General features: G+C 38.8%; 1 protein-coding gene and 1 pseudogene across 1 annotated transcript in view; one reads left to right on the forward strand and one right to left on the reverse strand.

Annotated features, from left to right (window-relative positions):
• Positions 1-25,669, forward strand: part of SGK1 (serum/glucocorticoid regulated kinase 1) — a 132,442-nt gene that overhangs the window by 88,250 nt on the left and 18,523 nt on the right. Inside the window, exon 3 of the mRNA XM_056126053.1 lies at positions 7,596-7,671. Coding sequence (XP_055982028.1) covers positions 7,596-7,671 — 76 coding nt within the window. The remainder of the gene's footprint in view (positions 1-7,595; positions 7,672-25,669) is intronic.
• Positions 2,872-3,476, reverse strand: LOC130034496 (protein lin-28 homolog A-like; annotated as a pseudogene).

Genomic DNA, 25,669 nt, shown 5'->3' on the forward strand with positions numbered 1-25,669 from the left:
CGAGTTAGAAACACATTCTAATAAATTATAAGATAAAGTATCTAAAATTTTCTTTAAAATATTTCTGGAAATAGGGGTAACGAGTCCAATAAAATTAGTAAAATGTTGATCATTGTTAAAACTGGGTTAAAGTTTAGTTATAGGTACATAAAGATTTATTATGTTTATTTGTGTGTGCTTGAAATTTACATAATTATATTACTTAAAACCGTAAATTTTGTTGTTCTTTTTTTTTTAGTACCAATAAGTTTTTATTTATTCATTGCATTTCCCCAGGGTACAGAAAGGGAACTGGGAAAAGGATCAGCACGTATGTAGCAAAATGATTGTAAAAGGGAAAGGAAGTAACCCATACAGCAAAATCAACCATCAAATAAACATTTCCCAAGGATGAGGTCACCAAAGCCCATGGGCTCCAGTCTCAGCCCATGGGATGAGGGAAGGGGATCAGGTACATGTTTCCCTACTCTCCCACTCTCCTCCCCATAAATTCAAGATTTCACACAAAGCTTTGGTTTCTAGCAGTAAACATGGAGTTATATGTCTCCTATTAAACAATCTTGTGGCCACTTTGACCTAAGTTTCTTGCACCTGCATAAAAGTTCCTGAGTGACTTGGATATACATTCATCTTCTCTTTCCTTGGTTTCCTGATCCCACTTTACATGGAAGACCCCCTCATTGCTTCTCTACCCTGAGATTCAAAACTCAAGTAATACAACAGCGCATGTTTGGCATAAAAGATAGCAAGCGATAGTCCTCTCTTCAAAAACTGAGTGCAAGGAATAGAGTGTTCTGAACTTTTAAAGGACTTTTGTAAAAAATCACTTTCTTTAAGACTTGTGGAGATACACCACAAACTTGCAAGGTTGTGTGGATTGGTGGGGGGGTAGGGGGAGATTTGGGGGAAGTGTGGGGGAAAGGGGGGATCAAGGAGATGGTAAGAAAATTCAGGAGATGGTGGAAGTTTGAGGGACAGAAGACCTAATTCAAAATTGGAAATAGGGGCAGGGGAACACAAGAGAAAGGGTGGCTCAAGACCCCCATTTCAAGAAAGGTCCCCAAGCTTGCTTCAGATCCTTTTACCTGGTACAGAACCTTGTGTCAAAGATGCTCTGGCTATTTTTCTTATACAAAAGTTTTGTAAACATCAAACCCCAAAATAACATGGAGAAGACCAACACATTATATTTACACCAACGAGGTCACCTAGAAATCACCAAATTAGCTACTCATAAGTTCTACAAAGCCCAGACAAATACAATAAATAGAAGGGGCTACAAGTTGGAGGAGACAAGAACCCAGGATCAGACACAAATCACCCAATGTGGTCTATTGCATTTGCGTTTCAACACAGTGAGGTAGAGGTTTGCAGGTATCATCACAGCATGTAAATGAACCCCCCCCCCCACCACCTCCTTTTCTCCTTTGACTACCATGATGTGAATCACTGATACCGCAGGGCAGGACACTGGCTCTGGGTCCCAAAAAAGAGACATCAGGAAGTCAAAGAGTTAAAGGTTCTGAATTTGGTCCCTGTTTCATGTCCATACCTGGGCATCTCAAAGTGGACACATAGATATTCTCTGAAAACTATCCTTATGAACTCAAACTATTTGGGGGGGGGGGGTTGTCAAGCACACTTTCACCCTGTTGTGCATGGTAGGCCTAGCCCAATCTAGTCAAAGAAGGATCTGGGATGTCAAGAGTCCTATGCCCTAGGGTTAGAGGTCTGTGACAGGAATCCTCTATCTCATACATAGACTTCACCTGATCTTGACTTCCTCTTGGTGCCTTTAGCCTGGCCTGGCTTCTCCTAACCTCTCTGCACCATCTTTCCTGTTCAGACCAAATTCCAATCTTGGGGAGGAAATCAAGTCACAGGGCACCCAGGGAAAACCTAGCCCCGCCATGAAAACATTGAAGGTGTAGGGGTTTCGAGACTACATAACAGCAGAAAAGTCAGCCAACAATTGGCCAAAAAAAAAAGAGGTAGTTCAATCCACTTCAAATAGTTTTTTTCCCTGCTGATCAAACAACAAAAAGTATTCCTGCTGTGCAGACCTGGAGCTGTCGCTGACTTATCCCTGAGATTGCTCATGTACTTGAGAACACAGTACAGGAATGGGATTAAAATACACAAAAATACAAAACCAGAATATTTATATTAAGAAAAAATTAAAATGCACAAGATACGTCATTCGCACACTGCTAGTGCAGTTGGCATCCTGGAGAAGGTGGAACCATGGTGGTGCAGCAATCCAAGGCAGCAAATAAAATCATATTGGCCCAGAATGGGGAGGAGCTTAGGAGCAGATAGATCAGTGCTGTTCCAACCCCCCTTAGGCCTTTCATCACAATCCCTGTCTTGGGACAGCTCCCAACACTCTAACCTAAAAGTGTTGGGAGACAAGATGTAGAAAAATCCTGTCTTAGCCCTGAGATTCCCTCCCACAGAATGCAGAGTTGGGTGGGTTGGGCCCATTACTCTGATCTCTTGTCTGATCAATCTTTTCACTCTGGCATGGAAAATAGTTACATAGCCTTCTTTAAAAGGAAAACCATTTCCGTGTCCAGAACATTTCAAAAGCAAGAGATCCTGGGCTTAGAGACTCAGATAAAGCATGCAGAGGGCGTCAGCCTCCAAAGTCCTCAGGTGCATTTAGACAGCGTGATTGGAGTTCCTTTGCCTCCCCCCCTCCCCCCTGCCAAGAGGGAAGAGAGTGTGAAGTTCCGGACCCTGGCTTGAGATACACGCATGGCAGTGCCAGCTGCACCCTTCCCCATCCTGTCCCCGCTTTCTCCTCTCTACCGATTGATGCCTGCTCCTTGAAACTTGCTGATCACAAAAGGATAGTCCCCATGCACTGACTTAATTCTGGGCCTCAGGCAGCAGGGCAGGGGAATGGATCTCCTCTTCTTCCTCCCGGAAGTAGGCAGGCTTCCCTTGGGAGCTGGGGGCTTGCTGGACCTTCAGTGGACAGGAGGCCAGCATGTGGTTGATGCTCTGGCAGAAGTGGCACTTCTTGGGCTGGGGTGACAGCTTGCATTCTTTGGCATGATGGTCTAGACCACCACCGCTGTAGCACCTGTCTCCCTTAGATCTCCGCTTCTGCATGTTCTTCCCTTCTGACTGCCTCTCACTTCCAATACAGAACACCCCACCAGGACTCAATAGATTCCAGGCCCTTGGCGGAATTTTTAAAGGAGAAGTCCACAGCCTCCTCCTCCTTCAGGCTCCAGAAACCCTCCATTGCAGTTTACTCTGATGCACAAAGAGGTCCACTGGGGGTTGAGCGCGACCCAGCAGGGGCGGGCTTGAACAGGAAGCCTAATCCCATGCGCACATTGAACCGCTTACAGATGCCGGCTGGTGCAGCAGCTGCGGCTCCTCAGCGGCCGGACCGCATCCTCCTGCCGCTCTTCGGGCGCCTTGGCGCAGGCACCTGCAAACTGCTGGTATGACACAGAGCCCATCGTTGTCGGCTGAGCCCGCGACCCGGAGCCCCAGGTCTGGAGGCTGCTGGCCCCAGAGAAGTCCCGAGGCCTTGTTGTTCTTATAGTATTATCACTTTTTATTTTATTTTTAAATTTATTTTTAATTCAATCACTGTGAGATAAACCATCACAAGGTTATTTATGATGGGTTTCACTCATACAACGTTCTGGCACCATCCCACCACCAGTGTACATTTCCCATCACCAATGTTCCCAGTTTCTCTCCCATCACCCTCCCCCATTCAGCCTGTCTCTATGGCAAGGACTTTCCTTCTTTGTCTCTCTCTCCCTTTTGGCATTATGGTTTGCAATACAGATACTGAGAGGTTATCATGTTTGTTCCTTTACCTACTTTTTGGACCAGTTCTTATCCAGAGTTATTATCATCTTTTAATTGATTTTCAATCTCTTTTCCAAGATGCATGTTTTATGGTATGTCCTTTCCCAAGGAGAGAGGAGGAGAACCAGAGAGCTAAATGTGGATATAGTCAGGAATCAGTCCAAGTATCACCACACTTCAGCCACTAACATTCTACCAAACTGCAGGGGTCTTGTGAAGTCTTGTAAGATTGACACCTGATAATGAATTTCTTCACTTCTGTGAAATGCCTGCTCCTTGAAACTAAAACTACAGGAGTTATTGGTGATAGGTCCTTGTTTATAAACTGTCACAGTGTATTATGACATTAATGAATTTGCATAGACTTGTGTTGAAAAGAAATGTGCTTTTGTGTTCCAGATACATCAGATATTTTATTTAATCTACTAAGTCATGGGATGTCATTCATTTCTTTATTTTTTATAATGTAGTACTGCTATTTATTCAGCCATTGATGAAGCTGATTGAATTGGGCATGAACTCCACATTATTTTTTTATTCTATTCTGAATGTTAATTTTATTTTATTATTTTATTATTATTTCCTCTCCCACTTTTTTTTTTTTTGATTCACCATGAGGTACAGTTACAAAGCTTTCATGTTTGAGCTTCGGTCATACAATCATCAAACATCCATCCCCTCACCAGTGCACATTTTCCACCACCAAAATTTCCAGTATTCCCCATCTCCAACCCCCCTGCAACCTTTCCCCTGCCTGTGTGGGAGACAATTTCCCCCATACTCTCTCTCTACTTTGATTACGTTTGGATGTCATTCATTCCTAGTTCTTTTCTTATTAAGAAAACAAGATGAAATCTATCCTCTTGACTTCTTTTTGAGTATACAATAAAACAGTATTAGCTCAGGCATAATGTTGCTCAGGATTCAAGAATCCACAAAACTGAAACTTTATACTTACTGGGTAGCACTGCCTATTCCCCGCTTTCCCACTTCTTGGCAACTGCATTAGATTCTTGCTTCTATAGTTTGACTACGTCAGATAGCATTCTCTTATAGGTAGTTTTCTGCATATTTGTCCTACTGTGTCTAACTTATTTCACTTAACAAGTCTAAATTTCATCCAAGTTGCTGCTTATAGCATGGTTTTCTTCTCCTTCATATATATATATGTATATATAATTTTATTTATTCATGTATCAATCTATAGATTTGGGGGGAGTTGGGCCACACCTATCAGTGGTCAGGGCTTACTCCTGGATCTGTGCTCAGAGATCAGTTCTGGCAATATGTAGGCAACCTTTTGATGTGCCAAGAATTGAACCCGGGTGGGCTGCATATAAGACCAGTGTCCTTGTCCTACCTACTATACTATAACTCCAGCCCTCATTCATAGATATTTAAGTTGTTTCTGTATCTATAATGCTATGGGTATGCAGATTTAAAACAGTTTGATTTTTATAGGTTCTTTGATATTGATTCATAACAAGAGAAACTGCTAGGGCCAGATTGTAATTGATGCTCTGCTTTCTTCATCCATAGATTTTTTTTCCATGGAAAGAAAGGTCAATGACGCTAAACAATACACTTAGTGGCACTCTTGATTACTTCGACTATCACTATAATACATAATAGAAGGAGTTTCACCATTAAGTAGTAAAGACTAGAAAATTTTTCAGTAATCAAATTATCACACTACAAAATGCAGTGTCTGTTTTAACACCAAAAATATCCCCCCTCAAGAAGCAAAACAAATAAGAAGATGAAAGTTTATTTTAAAAATTTGCTTTTAAGAGCTACTTAAAAGCATTAAATTAAAATTAGCTTCTCTTTAAAGCTACTCACAATTCACATCTTGATGGATTGTATCCCTTCTTCCAACTTCCTCTTTGATAAGATTATAGTTTTATAGCCTTTACATTAAGTAAAGTAAAGTAAAGGCCCTCCCGTTGATCATCGATTTGCTCGAGCGGGCCCAGTAACGTCTCCATTGGAGACTTTGTTGTTACTGTGTCTGGCATATCGAATACTCTCGGTAGCTTGCCGGGCTCTCCGAGAGGGGCAGAGAAATCGAACTCGGGTCGGCCATGTTGGCTGCGTGCAAGGCAGACGCCCTACCCACTGTGCTATTGCTGGAGCGATAGCACAGTGGGTAGGGCGTCTCTCTCTCGGACACGCTCTCTCTTGGTGGACACGCTCTCTCTTGGTGGCTCTCTGCCATGAGGATCGGGACCGTCGTTCCCCCGGGTGCGTGTGGGATGGTCAGGGCCTGTCTTGAGGACTTCCTCCCTGGCCTCCCACCGCTCGAGCCGGCCGCCTGGGCCCTGTGCGCCAGTTCTCGCGTGCACCTGGGGGCAGTGTCTCAGCCGTGGCTGTCAACCTCCGGCCTAAGGCGCCCGAGTCCAGCCCGGCGTCCGTGGCCCCGATGTGAAAGGACCCCCCCCAGTCCCACGGGCCCCGGTGCCCGCTGCGTGTCAGGCAGCCTTTACATTACATCCTAATAAAGTAAGTAGGCTATATTCAGACACCACTGACATTAGGTTTGGAAATGTGACTTTTGGGGGGGGATGGGGCTGGTTGCAATGTTAGTAGATTTTACATGAACTGAAGTTCCAAATGTGCTCTCAGGGTAGTTAGAACCTAATCATGGTTTCTTGCCCTTTTGTCATTTAGATAAAGCTGGTCCCAAAGCAGAGAACTAAAACTGAACTAGACCCATGGTTTGGAGATCCAATCTGACCAATCTAAAAATCCATAGGAATAAATACATATTATTAGCCACTGGAATTTGTGTTATTGCATATTAAATAATATTTTTCTTAGAATTATTGCTAATTTTTAGGGCCACACCCAGAAACATGTAGGGCTTTCTCCTGGTTCTGTGCTCAGTGATCACTGCTGGTGGAACTTAGAGGTTCGTATACAGTGCAAGGGATGAAATCTACGTCAGCTGAGTACAAGGCAGGTCCCTTACCTGGTGTAATATCTCTCTAGCTCCTCTGACTGATATGTTTGAAATATTATTTTCCTTTCAAAGTTCAGTTTGTTAGTAATAATGGCCCATCAGAAAAGTTCTGGTGTGGGACCAGAGTGAGAGTACAGTGGGTAGGGGATTCGCCACGCGCATGGCCAACCCAGGTTTCATTTCCAACATTTCATATGGTTCCCTGATCCCACAGGAGTAATCCCCAAACACTGATGAGTGTAGTCCAAAAATCAAAAAGAAAGAAAAAAAGAAAAGATCTGGTGAGGTTACTTCTGGAAGATCTCAATAAACACAGAGGTTTGGGGAAGAAAAATAAACAGCTCCTCCTTATTTTTTGTTTTCCCAGACTATGTAAGAAAACTTCCAATTCTGTTATTGAGGAGTCCAAAACACATTTTATGTGAAGAGGGTCTTTATAATAATAAGTTTGCTAATTATTCAGAACGGTGACATATTATGCATAAGGTAAAGAAGAGAGGAGAGAGTCTCATACTCCAAGTACTGCAGCAGCCATGAACCTCTAGCAAGCCTAAGGTCACCAGTATTTTCAGTTTTCCTATTAAAAGATTTCCAAGATATCCAAGATATTGGACTACCAGTGCTGAAACCAGCACTGTCCTTGCAAACCAGAATGGTTGAAATCCCTAATCAGGGCACTGATAAGTCATATATGCTAGCCTCAGCTTGGACTCTTACCTTTATAGCTGGAAGCCAGAAATAGCAAAACTCATGAAATCACTTTTCACAACACTTCTTTTCTTCTTATGTTTTCAAGGTGAAAGAACCATGTAATCATGCCAGCATCCTGACCAAGCCTGATCCAAGAACCTACTGGACTACTGATGATTCAGGTATATTTGGATGAAATGCAGTCTGACCTTGCATTTTTTCTTCTCTGTTACTAAAGCATAGATACTATCAGGAGCAGCTTTGTAAGTAATGAGGGGGCAGAAAAGTAGGTCTACTTACAGCATGAACTTGGGGCAGAGAAAAATGGGTAGAGGAATAGACTAAACTGAGCAAGTACAATGTTCCATTCCTCTCCAAGTAGGAGGGATTAAAATCTCTCATGATTTATAATATAACTTCAAAATGTTTAGCAAAGGGCAAGTATAACTCACATTGTTGAATGAGGGTAGAGGCAATACCTTAAGGTGCTTAGGAGCTTCTGTCTCTGTGCTCAGAGATCACTTCCAGCAGTGCTCTAGAAACCATGCAGTGCTAAGGATCAAACCCCAGAATTCCTACATGCAAAGTATGTGCTCAACCCATTAAGCTATGTCTCTGGTCCATGACTTGCATTATTGATCCAGGAGTATGAGTCTAATAGAATAAAAGAAATATCAGTTTCTAAGATCTCAAAATAGGCTTCTAGTTGTATAATCTAAAATGACAAACAAAAGCTGTATTCTAGACAGATATCTTTTCATTCTTTTATATATAAACACAGTCCACTATGAGCCCTAATTGCATAAAGAAAAGGCATTGGAAATGCAAATAAAAGGTTAAGCAAAAAAAAAAAAAGCTAAAATTATTAAGAGAATGATACTAGCGCTCTCACCTTTTGTAATTAGATAGGGTCTAATTAAGTAGGGAACTAGTGGTGATACCTAATAACTGCATTAGGTCTCACAGCTTTACAATGTGCATTCACAAGAATCTAGAGCCATTGGCACCTCCAAAAGCAGGCAACCTTTCACTCTCCCTGAATGAGAGATGGAGTCAGAACTGAAAGAAGTTAATTGAGTATCCAAAACTCATAACCACAAGAGAGCCATGCACAGAGCAGGTTGAAGAACCTATGCCACCTCCTAAGAAGAGAGCGCTGTTCCTCTGGAAAACATCTTGAATGAAATCTGTGCTTTAATCCTTCCTTCATGAAAGAGAACTAGAAATTGTGATTGTTAGCAAAAGTGAGAAGGGTTGAGAATAAGAAAAAAGAACTTGCTAATGTTTATGGTCTAAATTTATTCTTCAATTCTATTTGTCAAAAAAAATCATTCTTTTTCTGCTTCATATTATTTGGAAATGTGTGTAAGAATCACAAAGCAAATTGGTATCCAATATGCCATCATGGTCATTCATTATTTTTACAGTCCTGCAAAAAAAAAAAAAAGATAAACACCATAGTTTTACTGTCACTGTCCTCCCGTTGTTCATCAATTTGCTCGAGCTGACCCAGTAATGTCTCCATTGTGGCAATTGTTACTGTGTTTGGCATATCAAATACGTCACGGGGAGATTGCCAGGCTGCGGGTGAGATGCTCTTGGTAGCTTGCTGGGCTCTCCGAGAGGGGCGGAGGAATTGAACTCGGGTCGGCCATGTTGGATGCTTGCAAGGCAAATGCCCTACCCGCTGCGCTAACCATAGTTTACTTGCTAATATTGTTTTGTAAAGAGAATGCAATGATAGAAAAGGGTGAATATGACAGGCCAAAAAGGTAATGCTCAAGTTGCTTTGAGGAGCAGAAGAAATTATGTTACATGAAAAACTAGAACACATTGAGAAATAAAAATGTCCCATATCTGCTCACTTTTTGTAATTATTATTTGAATATGGTGAGCAGGGACGGGGGTGGGGTTTGAGGCCATACCTGGCAGTGGTCAAGGGTTATTTCTGCCTCTCTGCTTTGAAATAGTCCATGATGGTTCTCAAGGGACCATCAGTGGTACCAGGGATTTGAACCACAGTCATGGCCTGGCAGCCTTATCTCCTGTATGATCTCTTGATTCCCTAAAACTTATTATTTTTATGTTATTGACAGAGTTTCAAAGATATGGTGTCCCTCTTACAGTATCCCGTCTAATGAAAATAGTCCCATGAACTCATTTCCAAAGTATGGATCTATGTTCAGTGTTGGCTGTGTAAGTAGTTACTGAGATTGGAATGCTAATAAGCCCACTATGGTGATGGAGTTAGTTCTCCTTTGAGTCTGTTAAATTGGTCATTTTGTGTCTTTTGTTTTTATTTTGCTTTCTATGTTTTTCTACAAAGTATATATGCTCATAATTGTCATGGGGAGCTTGCCAGGCTTTGTCATGCAGGTAAGATACTCTCCGTAGGTTGTCAGACTCTCCAAGAGGGGTGGAGAATCAAATCCGGGTTGGCCACGTGCAAGGCAAACACCCTACCCACTGGGTAGATGAAAATATTTTATTTAATTCTTGAAGGCTGTTATTGCTAGCTACATAAATCTGGGTGAGTGATTTTCTCATTATTTAAGATTTTGGTCCCTGGTCTCCTGGCTCATGTCATTTCTGATGAGAAGTCAGTGATTATTTAAATTGTTACTCCAGTGAAGGTAGTGTGTTTTCTTTATAAACTGCTTTAATTGCCTTTTTCAACTTGGTTTTTGACTCTGATGTGTTTGGACTATAAGATGTACATCCTTTAAGAAGTACATTTTTCTTTTTCACTTACTATCCATTAACTTGGAGTTTGAATCTGAGGGAGGCAATCATTTCTCCTGTATTTTCTATACTCAGCATGACTTTACTTCTTCAGCATATAAGCACTATAAAACTTTCTCTGTGTGCCTTTAATTCTAATAAAAACAAAACTAAGCAAATGTGGTTCTTTAGCAACATGGACATTTAAGAGCCTGTTAAAGATTCTTTACAAAATATAACATTCTGCCCATAGAGTAAAATTTATTATTGTCACTTTAATAACTTTGATGCAATGGTACCTAAAATAATGTTGATACTTAAAATAGCCTTGATAGAACAATTTCCTGCTTATTTCTGAAAAATGTATTTTAGTAACTAGAGTATTTTCATACAAAGTCAGGCATAATCAGTAGTTTACTTATTTAATCTAGTATATAATTTCTTGATACAATTTCAGTGATATTAAACACTAAGGCTCCCTAGTCCACATTACTTGGTAGAAAAAGAAGTTCAAAAATTGTTTTATTTTAAACAAGGAATTACTGAAACATAGTTTAACTTGAAATCTGCTCTTAGATTTCCGTATTGACTCTTCTATGCCCCCGCCTTCATTTTTATTTTTCTATTTTTCAAATTTAATTTTATTGACTCATCGTATTTTCTGTGTTTCTGTGTGGCTGCCAGAGATCAGGACTGTATTCTCAGAGGCCATATGCAGATACTGGGAGTTAAAAGAAATAAAAGCAGGGCTGGAGAGATAGCACAACGGGTAGGGCATTTGCCTTGCACGCGGCTGACCCATCTTCTATTCCAAGCATCCCGTATGGTCCCCTGAGCTCCTCCAGGAGTAACTCCTGAGTGCAGAGCCAGGAGTAACCCCTGTGCATCGCCAGTTGTGACCCAAAAAGCAAAAAAAAAAAAGAAAAAGAAAAAGAAATAAAAGCAATTTTTTTTACATGATATAAAATTAGCAGATGAGGGCTGGGAAGATAGTTTAGAGTATTGGAGCATGCGTCTTGAATAGGGAGACCCCACATTCAGTACAGCATCTATAGTCACTTGAACAATGTCAGATATAGTTCAGGCAGCTCACATGCCTGCTAGACCCAACACTGAATCCCACATAACAAGACTAAGCACTGTGGGGAGTGAACTCAGATTTCCCTGATCATTGCTAGGGAGCTCCCTTGAAAAAGAAAAGAGAAAGAAAAAGTGGCTTATACTAGCCATAAACTGGAAGGGAAACATAAAGAAAATTGATCACCTATAATCCTATCAGTCACTTTCTTTTTAATTATTGAACTTGCCTCTCACTCATGCATTCCCAGCATTTGTCCTGACAGTGAGAAAACAGGCCACACAAGTTCAGGCTCTTTTAAGAGCCTGTTAAAGCTATTGTCTTTGATTTTAGGGTTTGAAACTTACGTTGTTTGTTTTTGCACAACTTTCTTTTTCAATTGTTAGTCCTACAGAGTCTTGTAACATCCTCTTAAATTAGAATTTCAAGGTAGCATGAGTTCCCCACATTTTAGAATGTGTGTTTTTCCCAGTACTACTAGTGGCAAAAACAGATAATATTCTATGCTTAGAGGAAGCTCATACTGAAATTGTATTAAACAAAAAAGTTTTGGTGGTGGTGGTGGTGGTTTTGTTCTATTTTGTTTTTTGTAAAGGTCATGGTTTTAACTGAGAACTCTTTTTAAACTGAGCACTCTTTGTTCAATAGAAAACCATAATTTCTCCCTGGGATTTTACTTAAAACCCTTTTGTAGCAGTAAAAAGTGGAATTGTACCTTTGGGACTTTCAAAACATCTAGATTTCTTATAAGTAAAAATTAATTATCAAGAATCATTCTTGTTCCAATTTTCCCCAGAGACATCAATTAATATTTTCATGATTATGCATTGCTTCAGTACATTTTTCTAATGACTCATCACATTTTAAAATTTCTAGCCCAAAAATCACTATGAAGTGATACATTTATATTTATTTGGGATCAATGATAGCTTATGAACCATGTTAAACTAAAATAGTTTATTGTTTGAAAATGAACTCAGAAATATTTCAATATTTTATTTTATTTTTTTATTTTTGCTTTTTGGTTCACACCTGGAGATGTTCAGGGGTTATTCCTGTCTCTCCACTTAGAAATTGCTCCTGGTGGTGCGCCAAGGATCCATAAGGAATACCAAGGACTGAACCCTACTCAGCGGCATGAAAGGCAAATGACATACGATAACATCACTGCAACTCCACATTTCAATGTTTTAAGAAACATAAAATTTGGATTACTGAATTAATATAAGGAGAGAGAGGAGTTTATAAAAAGTGAATAAAACCATTTTAGAATTTTTTAATACAACAAAATTTGAATCAAACAGATAACTCAATATGCAGAGTGCATGCAAGCATACTTCGTAAACAGGAAGCTGTAGTTCTACCCCAGCTCTGCCTGTTCCCACAAGCGCTGACAGGAATGACCCCGAAGCAAAGAACCCAGAGTAGGACCTGAGCACCACTGTGTATGGCCCCCAAACAAAAATAAGCAAAAGACTGATATTTATATTTAGAAAACAGTTGCTTCAAGTACACCCTTATCTAGCAAAAGGAAAATCATGATAAGAAGTAAACACAATTGGCTTACTCGGAAACTTTCTGTCGGAAATACTTTGTCCAGTGTACTTTGCCTCTTACCATTAGAGATATACCAGTTAGCAAACATCTAAGAATATGTTCCCAGTGATTCATTAAAGTGGAGAGCGAGGGTGGTAGACTGGAGAAAAGAGAGTTTCCACTTTTCTGCTCAACCCACCTTAGCCACCAAGCATTCAGGGACAGTAAAATATGCTGCAAGTACTTACACGGCGCAAATGTCCATGTCCCCACAGCTCGCTCCCCAAGGCAGCAGTCAAACTTCGTCAATGTTGTTCTCAAAGAAGTGATCCCTGCCACCATATTATGACTAGGGTAGCCATGGACTCAGGCTGGAGCAAGTTCTTTTCAGCAAAGGAAAATCAGTCCTAACCTCAGCACAGGTATTCTGGATCCGTTGCCTTTGCCTTTCAGGGAAAAAAAAAAAAAAAAAGAAGGCAAAATAATGAAGCAAGGTTGCATTTAATTGAACAAATTTAGAAAGCTGTGAGTGGGGTGGGGGCGTGGGGGAATGGGGAAGGAAAGAAATAAGTGTTCAAGAGATCTTGAAAGAGCAAGCAAAGAGACAACGACAAGTAAGAGAGATACATGTTCAAGGGAGAAAACTGGCTTGAAAAGCAAGCCACAGATGAGTTTTGGAGGAGGTTTTACACAATGTATCCAATTCCCCCCCCCCCCCCCCCCCCCCCGAAGTTCTACACGCATAAAAATGAGTCCCTGTGTGATCACAGGAAAGCTTTGCACTGGCGATGGTTCCATCATAATCTCATCCTTGTGCTGTTGATGGTTTTTCATAATCTTTGATTCTTCTGCAGTTTCTTCTTTCCTGAGGAGTCCACCTTTCTCTGTGTGGGGCCTTGGATTTCTGCGTTTGATGGTCCCTGGGTTTCTCTATGCCAAAGACCTCAGGATTCGCATGTCAAAGGATGTTGTCGCTGTGCTACTCGGGCCTAGGAAATCTCTTCCTTAAGTTTTAAGTTTGCCTTGCACACATCCCTCCTGGGTTCGATCCCTCCATTCCTCTCGGAGAGCCCAGCAAGCTACGGAGAGTATCCCAGCTGCACGGCAGAGCCTGGCAAGCTCCCCATGGGGTATTCTATATGCCAAACACAGTAACAACAAGTTTCACAATGGAGACATTACTGGTGCCTGCTTGAGCAAATTGATGAACAACGGGAGGACAGTGCTGCAGTGCTATAGTGCTATTTCCCTAAGGCTCATTATCAGGGCTTCCTACCTATCTACCTGGAACAGATATGGGAAAAAAAATTACTGTAGAGAATTGAGCTCATTTACTCTGATCCTAATTATAACAAAGGGTGATCATCTCAGTGATAAAAGTCACCCAGAATTACATAATGTCACCAATGGGAGCAGAGATGGAGCTAAGCTTTGGAAAACATGGGACACAGCTCTAAGAACTTTATTCTTGTGTAGACTGCTTTTGACTTTCCCTACTTCACTCAGATTCTTCTAAACTGAACTTATTGTTCATCCCTTCCTTTTTAGATTTAGTAACCACAATCCTTCTTAGTTTTGTATGTTTCTGTCAACTGATCTCACATCAGAGAGAATTGGATGACCAGTCAAGGGCTCCTGATGGACTAGGAATGAAATAAAAGGAAATAGCCCAGGGTTTACTTAGTATCTGTTGTAGTGAGTGCTGTGAAGTATTGATTAAGGCCACCTAGTTTGCTACCAAATTTATTGCCTATCAATTAACTGCACATCTGGGGCCAAGTGATGTCACCCTTTTTGTGCTACCATTTCTTTTACCTACAAAAATAAAATACTAACAATAGATCGCAATGATTTGTAAGGACTAAAGAAAATAATGCCCAGATTTTTATGGACATTATTTATGGACTGTGTTACAGTCAATTTATGTTAGTTCTTCATACTTGGAGAATGGATTATTATTTATAAAAATCCAAAGACAAATCTCCTTTCACTATGTATTTTATAAGCTATAGGTTGGAAGAAGGCATCATATTTACATTACTGTTACTGTATCAAGTCTTAGTTCACCTCTAGCTAGTTATTCTCAGTAACCACTAAGCTCATCACACTGTATTTCATTATCTGTGTCGCCAGACACAAGACTGATAAGCTTCTTGGAAATAGACAGATGGCTGGACAGAAATCCTTCAGCTGGAGAGAACCCTTCGACTTTAACTAGACCTTTAGATAAAATAATACCCTCTTAAGTAAGGGTCAGTAGTGCAAAAACACTTAGGTTTTGCTTTGAATTTTAACCACCTATTTAGGGTTTAAGAAGTTATACATTCAAGGAAGATTGTCTTTCCTAATAAAATGTTTCCTAATAAACTGTAGTAAAATGTTATTTCAAAATTTCTTGGTGTTATTATGCTGAGTCATGTTTATCTAGTATTTGAATTATGTTTGACAGCAAAAGTTTGTCAAACCCAGTCTTTATGACTATCCTGCTATCTCGGAAACATTTAGGGGCCAGAAAAATAGTTCGGGAGTAAGGCACTTGCATTGCACAGAGCTGACCCTGGTTCCACTCCCAGCACCACATATATGTTTCCACAGCACTGCCAGAAGTGATCAGGAGTCATCCCTGAGCATAGACAGGAGTAAGTCCAAAGTACACCGTGGTGTGTACCAATAACACCACCACCCCTGTTCCCAGGGAAAGAGTAAGAGTAGCTTTCTGAAACTGCCCAGTTGGAACAAAGTCTCTTTCTCCTTTTATCAGACTCACAATTTTTCTTCCTCTTTATTCTGGTTAAAATCACTTATTTCTGCTGTTTTACTCAAGACTAAATCAACAATATTTCACAATGAATTATATTTTTGATTCTCCAAGACTCTTTTTAAAACTATTTTCTCAAGTATTTCTGAGTCTATTTTGTCTAAGTTATTCATTTCATCCCCAACATTTTTTATTTACATAGTCTAAAAGACTATTTTAGTATAGCTGAAATGTTACTAGGAAATTTTATCTCTTAAATAAGGAACATAATTAGTTTAGCACAACTTTATAATTTTAGTGTTATTTTTCTCTTATTAGAATGAATTATTTCACGTTTCACTGGTTTAGATCAGACTCATGTGGCAACAACTTTTTTTTAACCTAGTAGATTTTAGATGTAGCTAACATCAAAATATCCTTGTGTATCTTCTTATTTAACCCATGCTGAAAAAATTGAGCCTTAGACAGATTTCTTTTTTGCTCATAATACATGATACATAATACTTAAGATAATATTTCAGGAGGTTATATATCTATCATAGGAAAGATAAATGAAAAGAGGAATTTGACTTTTTGTCCATATCAACAATACTTTATTTGATCAAATATAAATATAGTTTTTGAAATTTGAAAAGAAATTATTTTACAATGTGAAAAGTTACACATGAGGGCCAGAGAGACAGTACAGGATTAAAACATTTTCCTTGCATCTCTTTCATCCAGTTACTGAAAATGGTCCACTAAGTACTGCCAAGTGTTGCTCCTGAGTACTGAAACAAGAAGGAAAAAAAAGTTTGATATAGTTAAGAGATTTAACCAAAGGATAATCATGAAAGTAGGCTATCTTAGCGTGACCTTTAGAGAGGTTCAGGTGCTGGATAGAGAGATTAGAAGTGTAGGGCTAGGTATGGGTTGGTCAGTCTGTTTTGGAGTTTCTGGGCCACACCCAGCTGTGCTCAGGGATCACTCATGTGGTGCTCAGAAGACCACATGTGGTGCCAGGAATCCAAGCAGATTCAGTTACATGCAAGGTAAGCACCTTAACCCCTGTACTACCTCTTCACCATGGAGGGTTAAGATGAATAAGGGTGGGAGAAACAGAGAAAGATGGTAGTGTGTAAATGGTACTGTGCAACACACAGATGAGGGTAGAATCAGACTGTAGACTCTAATTAGAATTAGACTGCAAATTCATTTAAAAACTTATTGAAATAAGTCAACTCAAAGATTCTTTCTTACTCTGAAATTCTTTCACTCAGAGGAAAAAAATATATATATGTTATATACATTATATATATGTTATATATGTTAAAGGGGGGGAAAGAAAGTGCAAAAGGTTTAGGGAAAAACATTAAATAAGGATGGACTTGATTATACATTATTGAGCAGTACAGTTAGTTCTAGGGATCTTGACACTCCTCAAAATGGGTGACAGCTCTTAGCACCAATTAAAAGGTTGCCTCTTGGGAGTTGGAGCAATAGCACAGCGGGGAGGGCATTTGCCTTGCATGTGGCCGACCCAGGTTCAATTCCCAGCATCCCATATGGCCCCCCGAGGACCACCAGGAGTAATTCCTGAGTGCATGAGCCAGGAATAACCCCTGTGTATCACCGGGTGTGACCCAAAAAGCAAAAAATAATAAAAAATAAAAATAAATAAAAGGTTGCCTCTTGGTGGAAATTTTTATATTAATAATTCCAGCAATTTTGGTCTTGTAGTTATTAAATTACATAACACACTCCAATTTTCAAATTGCTCTCCCATACATAATCTCTTCTGATCTCTCCAATCACCCAGTACAACAAACAAAATGGGTGTTCATGCTAAGGATACTTGAGGAAGTCAAGTGCTTTGCCCAGAACTAAACATTAAGTCATAGTAGCTAACTCAGAATTAAAGTCAGATTCCCTGGAAAACCCTTCCAGTTCTCTTTCTACTCCTTCAAAAAGATGAGAGGATTTTGTAACGAAAATAGCTGGAATGCAAACCCCAATTTGGGGAAAGTACAATAGGCAAAGAATGAGATTGAAACTGAGATAGAATCTTGAATGGGACCCGGGAAAGCTGGACAAAGAAGGAATTAAAGGTAATGATGGGGTTTGTATTTACAGCAATGAGATACGCTGTATTCATTTTTGCCCAGAGCTCTGCTAGGGTCTATGAAGAAGGAAGCAAGAGTGTTCTCCCTTGAAAGTTCAAGCAGATAAACCGAACACAGAGAGGTCAACTATAAATAAAATAGTGTAAATCCAAGTAAAGTAAAGAGCTGCCAGTAGGTATGCGAAGGACTGTCATGTGGAACAGATAGGGAAGAAGGTTACTTTAATAATCAAAAGCAAAGCTTTGATGTAAGAAAACTCTAATATGCATTCTGGTTTTGCCATTTTTTGTTCTACCTTGTTGCACAATAACATTTACCTCCATAAGCTTCCGATCTTAAGAATGTATAAGGTGATTATAACCATTTTTAGTAAGGTCATTATGAAGATTAAGTCAAAAAATGCATAAAGAATTACTAAGACATTGTATCTTCTGTATGAATCATTCTATTGGCTATTTTAATAGATGCATGGAACTATGGATCTTACAGAAGGGAACATGTTAATTTCTAGTTATCAGTTTGCCCTCACAGCACCCAGATAAGCTATTCCCTTTTTAAAAATCTATCAGAGAGTTTTATAGCGAATCTGTTGAAATAAAAGTGTAATATTTACAATGTGGAAAGAGAAAAGAAAATGTCTTTGCTTTTAAAGTTGAGGCTTATAAAAAAATTCCTTGCCAAACTAGATTGATTTGGCATATAAAAGGAAATATAAACAACATAAATGAAAGAATGAAATTTAAATAGCTTTATCATAATGAGCTATGTTATATTTTAGATTTTTAAAATAATTTTAAGCAATATTTTATAAATTGTAAAATAGAAATATCATAGATCCTAATAGTAGTGAGCATCTTGTCTCTTTGAAATGGCCATTTCTAAATGAGTAGAGAGTGCAATATAATTCAAGACATAAAATTTTATTTTAAAAAATTATGGTAAAATTTTTAAGTCAACTTACTTAGTTTAGAAAATAAGTTTACTATTTATGATTCCTAGCCTTTGTTCAAGCCTGTTTAGTTTCTCCCTTAAAATATTTTTAGAATTCTTGTTTTATTTATGAATCTTCTAAAGATATTATTATTAAAGAAATTGCTGTCACAGCAGGTAGGGCGTTTGCCTTGCACGCCGCCAACCCAGGTTTGATTCCCAGCATCCCATATGGTCCCCTGAGCACCACCAGGAGTAACTCCTGAGTGCAGAGCCAGGAGTAATCCCTGTGCATCGCCAGGTGTGACCCAAAAAAGAAAAAAAAAATGGATTGCTGTCATAATACACTGTTTCTTGCTGTCATAATATAATGCAGAAGTTATATCTAAAATTTTGTTTTTAAAAATGTGGCCACATCTGGCAGTGCTCAGGGGACCCTACTGTGTTAGTAATCAGACCCAGGATCTCACATATGCAAGAAATAATATGCTCTACCACTTGAACTACATTCTCAGTCCTATATATGCCACTCTTAACATCCACCAACCAACTTTGTAGTAAGTTATTTTATTTGTTAGGAGAACTCTATATCATCACACTTCATAAACAGAGTTCTCTCAAAACTGATGATATTGCCATATGTTCTAGAAAAGCAGGCCGTGAAGGTTAAATAGGGAAGTCAGATGTTTATGAAATCCAGGACATAATAATAAACACAAAAATGATCTTATATACCACATGCATAAAAATGATGCGGGACCCATCTCTCACACCTTAAACAAAAGTCAATTCAAAGTTCAGCAGAGATAGGAAAAGCCGAGGGTTCCTTTAGGGGACTCTCAAACCACTGTGGAACCATCTCAGGAAGAAACTCCAAGGGCACAAATGGATTAATGGACATCTGTGCAATCAAAAAATCCTAACTAAAACCACGAGCACTTGCATCCCTCCTGAATTGTCTATCCCCGAAGTGAAAAATGAAGTCTCGGAGAAGGTCACAGAGGTGAACCTGTAGTGGAAAAGCCCAAGACCTTCTAGAGCAGCAGAAAGAGATCGCTGCCAACCTCCATCCATCTTCTACTTCCCCACGTGGGGAACATCACTGGCGGGCAGCAGAGTGGCTCCATCCAGAGTCCACTGAGCACAGTGCTGCGACACTTCCCTCATTGTCACTCTCTGGGGCAACACTTTTTCTTTCAATATTGTCCGGATCATCTTTCTTTCCTGTTGAACTGGCAGGAAGAATTCCCCGAGGAGATAAAGATTTGCTGCTCTCTCTTGGAACCAACGTGGAGCAAGACATTGAGAGAGTCAAGAAGACCTGGCAGCAATGCTGGTCTTTGGCTTTTCTCTAAATGACTTACTTCTTAAGTCATTGATTTCTTCTTTTCCTACTTCCTGAAACGAGAGGCTGGCAATATTTTCAAAGAGAACGTAGATTATTCTCTCCTAAAGAACTTCAAACTTAACAACAGCAAAAAAGCACCATCATCTATGATACTGTTAATGAGTTTCATGCATGTGTTATTCTAACAAAACACCATCAGACTGCCTACTTCCCTTCCCCAATGTCCTAAACACCCCTCCCCTCCACTCCTCATCCCAGGTCCAATATGTCATTAACCCAATGTATACAATAAAAAAAAACTAGAGGAACTGAAAATCAACAACTCTTTTGATCAGAAAATTGAGACTTCTGAACAAAATAACATTCTACAGCTGGACAGTCCTCAGTTTCCCAAGTCACCTCTCTCTCCTCCAATTGTTCTTATGATGAGATGTTGATTATTTTAGAGTATCTGGCTAGAACCCCGTTGGTGTTTGAGAAAAATAAAATGTGACCTACAGAGGAAGAAAAAGAATTGAAAAAAAAAGAGTAGATCAAAAATCTTGAGAACAGACCAGAATCCATAAAATACACTGAAGAAAATATAGGCCCTAAGATTGAATGTCAAAGGTGCTTTTGATGGTATGACTTTGCTGGCAAAGACAACAAAGCAAAAATAAACAAACGGACAACATCAAATTAAAAGGTTTCTGCCAGGCTAAAGAAACATGGGCTATAATTAGATTCCAAATGTCTTTACATAGCCTAGGAGGGTGTTTTCAGTAATGACAAAACCTTTGAGGTTATTGGTGGTCTTCAGAGTTGAGATCTTTTTAAAACTTTCAGACAAGCTATAAAGAAAAGGGTTCTTTTCATATCGCCAATCTTGTGTTAACGAATAATAGAGGTAAGTGTACTAGACACCTCTAGTAGTGTTTGCATCGAGATAGAGATACCAAGACTCCACATTTTGTTTCTGTGCTATTTAGACCAAAGGGCTGAGTTATTATATCACGGCGTATGGAGTGTTTGACAGTTTTACATTGGCAAGTTGTGGTCTCTCTGTAAATATAAAATGTCTTTTAGGGGCCAGAGTGAGAGCATCAGGCACTTTCTTTGCATGGGCCAACCTGGGTTCCATTCTCACATTCTCAGCACTGAATACTGCAAACCTTCCCCCACACCAACCCCCACTCCCAATTCTGCAAGGTATGATTCCTGAGAACACAGATAAGAGTAAGCCGTAAGCACTTCTGGGTATGGCCTTAAAACCAAAAAAATAAACAAATAAATAACATGTTTTATATGGTCCTCTTCAGTCTCTAAAAAATTTCGTGCTGACTGTTGTGCATATTTGACTCAACATCATCTAAAAACTAAGCAAATGGTATGGTAGTATATGGAGGGCATTGTAATAATCTTCACTTGAAATTTTTCTATCGTATCAAATATTCATAGTTTTACAAAGAATATGTTATATTACTAGCAAACAGATGAGTGAGAGGGCAAAGAAAACAACAAACCCCAAATATAAAAGCAGCCTGAGATATTATAAAAGTAGTCAAATGTTCTCTAAAATTTATTCTCTACTAAAAGACTTGTAAGTAAAAATATAGAATGCCTAAGAAATTTAAAAATTAAGTGTTAAATATAAAGTCCTAGCCTTGTATGAGACAATACTTATATTGTAAATAGCATCACTGAATAAATGATATCATCATATAGAATTTCTCTCTCACACACATACCACAGAGAGAGATATATATAGAGAGAGAGAGTCAGAAAGAGAGAGACAGACAGAGAGAGAGAGAGAGAGTCAGCTGCCACACTTTAGCTCTTTAAATTATGTTTCTGAAAAAGTAGTGAAGGAACTTCCTTTCTGTTGGCAGAACCAAGAACAATACACCTGAGTGTTCATTTTGCTTAAATGGACATATGACTTTATGCCTTTTCCTTGACAATGGTAAATAGTTTGGCCAAGTGATCAGGTAATTTGAAGTAGAAAAAAGATAATTAGAAATTTGGTGACAAGGAAATCTAGAGAAGGGGTATGTGGATAAGTTTCTCTGAACAGGAAAGAAAAAAAGAAATGTGTGTTCCATGTATATGCTTACCAAAGAATGACCTCAGCAGAGGGGAATTTTAATAATCAAATCAATCTGATGATCTCTCCTATGAGCATTAGCCTCTTCCTGCTCAACTCTGTATTTATCAAAGTGTTTCATAAGTAGTGTAGTCTTAGTGGTAGCAATGGAGCTTCTGAACTCAGCGACATGGACTTCTCCTCATCCATACATTACCTGGCTATGATCTCTGCTAACTGTCCAATCTGTCACTAAGTATGACCAACACTGAGTTCCCAATGCAGCATCCTACCCAGTATTTAAGCCTAGTAGTAGATTTATTGCCTTACCTTTCTCGTCACAAAAGAGATCCTATTTGCTTCTTATTAAAACATTCTCTTACCTGATTTTTTCTTTCTGGCATATACATGTTTCTTCCAAACTTAATATCTGTGGCTTAAAATGTTATCGATCACTAAGGTTTTTTTTTCTATATGGCATTGCATCTGATCAAGGAACTGACTTCACAGCAAATGAAGTGTGGCTATGGGACCCATGAACATAGAATTCATGGATGTTATCATGCTTCCCATTACCCAGAAGCAACTCTCTTAAGAGAATAGTGTCATCATCTTTGAAAGGTTAAGTCATTGACTAAAGAGGCAATTCTTTGGAATGCCAGAGCAAGACTCTCCAGAATACTATATATGCTCTGAATCAGCATACAGTACTCTTCTCTCATAACTGTATAACTGGAACTCACAGGTTCAGGAATCAAGAGATAGAAATTGTAGTATATGTGTAAGTCAGTGTGTGAGTCTGTGTGTGTGTGTGTGTGTGTGTGTGTGTTTGATACTGTTGGCCACCATCTTGGTATTAGGCATTTACAGCACTTATACATGTCATGGCTTTTGTTACTTCTGATGACCTAATGGTCATTCTTCTAGAGATTTGAAACTACACACTAGGAAATCCATAGACTCCTTTTATTAAGGTCTTTCTTTCATAAAGAGAGAAATATTTTTGAGACTATAAGGCAAAAATTTTTATACTAAAAGGTTAGAGCAATAATTCAGCAGGTAGGGCATTTGCCTTGCATGCAGCCAACTTGGGTTTAATCCTCTCTGCATCTCATGAGGTCCCCAAGCATAGCCAGAAGTGATTCCTGAGCATTGCCTGATGTGGCCCAAAAACCAAATTAAAAAAAAAATGTTTAAACTAAATATTGACTCAGGCTTCCTGGTAAAATGAAAATTATGGAAGAACTAAACAATCACAAGATGCAGAGAAAATATTCTGTGAGATGGCAGTGTCCTAAACTGGGTGAGAGGTTCTAAAGTTCTTGAGTAAAATGAACTGAATGACAAATGTCAAGTATATCATCATTCATTCTTTTCTTTAGACTAAATCTACATATGACTAACAAAAATGAATTTCCTCTCTTTTTACACATCTGCAAAAGCATGTGAAATACTGCTACCAACAGCTACGGAGGGTGCAGGTACTATTCAGATTATGCAGGGGAATCATAGAACAGGAAGAGATCTTAAAATTACCAAGTTGCCTTTCTGACTAAACTCTGCCACTCTTGGAAAGATTGTTTGCTGTTTCTTGATTCAAACTCCAAAGAAAAGACAATTATTCTTAGAAAACTGTATTTCATGTAGTCAGTGCAGCTCATAAAAAAAATGGTAGATTCATAAATGCTAAAGGGCCTTTAGTTGGAAACAAAAATAAAGTATCATGAAACCAAATGGATTCACATTTTCTCAATCTCCTTCTATAGGTTGCAAGAATGTGTGCAAACTAAGAATAAGTTGAATGAATACATTTAAAAAATAGTGGGGGAAAATAGTGGAAAAGAGAATACTTTTTCTAGCTTATTCGATTTTCTGTGGTTCTTGGGACAAGGGTATAAATTATCATTTTCTCAAACTGGGCAGAAAAAGATGGTTACTCTCCCAATGGTCTGATTCTCTAAACTTAACAAAGAATTCATTGAATGTTGTCTTTAGAAAAAAAGCATCTACTTTAGTCTTTTTTTGAAAAACGGTCATTTGATATGATTGTTTAATGACCCCATTGAGCTAAAAGAACTGTTTTCAAAATATTCATTGTGTATCATTCATAAAACTTACTTCCTCTCTTTTCCAAAACAATTGACTAACATAATATGCACAGAGTAACTGGACTTTATGAGTGATTTACAATGAATATTTTGAAATCAAGATTTTTTTGTTCAATGGAATGACTAAACAATCATATCAAATAATGTATATATTAAAACTGCTAGATCTAATGCTGCTTTTTGATTTTTGATGTTATGCTCTTTATAGTGAGTTCTGCAGTGAATACCTAGAAAATGTACTACTGGTTAATAGGTCAGGGGATAATAACAACCAAATTTGGTTAGAAATTAATCATATATCCAACAAAATACATTATTTTTTCAAACAATATCATTTAAGACCTTTCTATTGCTCTAAAATAATAATGGATACCAAGGACACTAGACAGAAAACAAAAAACAATACCCTTGTCTCACAAAGATAATTCCCTAGTGGGAGGAGACAAATAAACTCAAGGAAAATATCAGATACAAAAAATATTATATGCAGAATGTTGAAATAGAATGAGTGATGGAACCTTCTTCACTAGCTGGTTACTTTAGATCTATTGTGTGGGTAATATTTACTCAGAGATCTGAATGGCAAAAAGGATCCAATCACATGAACATCAGGCACAACATAGAACTGGCAACAATCAGTGTTGGCAGGGATGAGGTGAAAAAGGAATTCTCATCCATTGCTGGTGAGAATGTTGTCTGGTTCAACTCTATGGTAAATAGTTTGGAGATTTCTCAGAAAAGTCAGAATAGAACTGCTGTATGCCCAGCAATTCTACTTCTTGATATCAACTTCCAGTACACAAAAACATTCATTCAAAAGAATATATGCAATTATTCATGGTGGCACTAACCACAATAGATGACTATGCAATAAAACGAGGTGACCAATGACAAATAAATGGATGATGAGGGTATGATATATGTGTATTTATCTATCTAAGATAGATAGATAGACATATACATATGCAATGGATTACTATGCAGCTGCAAGGAAAAATGAATTATGCAATTCACTACAACTTGGTTGGAACTGAAGGATGTCATGATAAGTGAAGTAACACAGAAGAAAAAGGACACGATCTCATTTTTCTCTGGTATGTAAAATAATGTAAATGTAAAATGTAAAGGCCCTCCCGTTGATCGTCGATTTGCTCGAGCGGGCCCAGTAACGTCTCCATTGGAGACTTTGTTGTTACTGTGTCTGGCATATCGAATACTCTCGGTAGCTTGCCGGGCTCTCCGAGAGGGGCGGAGGAATCGAACTCGGGTCGGCCATGTTGGCCGCTTGTAAGGCAAACGCCCTACCGCTGTGCTATCGCTCCAGCCCTATGTAAAATAATAGGACAAGTTAATGCAGGGTATTAAAGTGGGCATACCTAGATTGCCCTGAACCCTAGATTATAAAAATGAGAAATATTGGGAAGTAAAGAAATCGAGTGGGGGAACTAGAAGAGATGAACAAGAACTAGTAAGGGCAGAAGTCAGGAGTCTCAAGCATATCAGTGTTATAGAGGTGTGGTATATCTATACATCTAAA

This window comes from Sorex fumeus, unplaced genomic scaffold, assembly GCF_029834395.1.
Source record: "Sorex fumeus unplaced genomic scaffold, SorFum_2.1 ptg000061l, whole genome shotgun sequence".
Classification (NCBI taxonomy): domain Eukaryota; kingdom Metazoa; phylum Chordata; class Mammalia; order Eulipotyphla; family Soricidae; genus Sorex; species Sorex fumeus.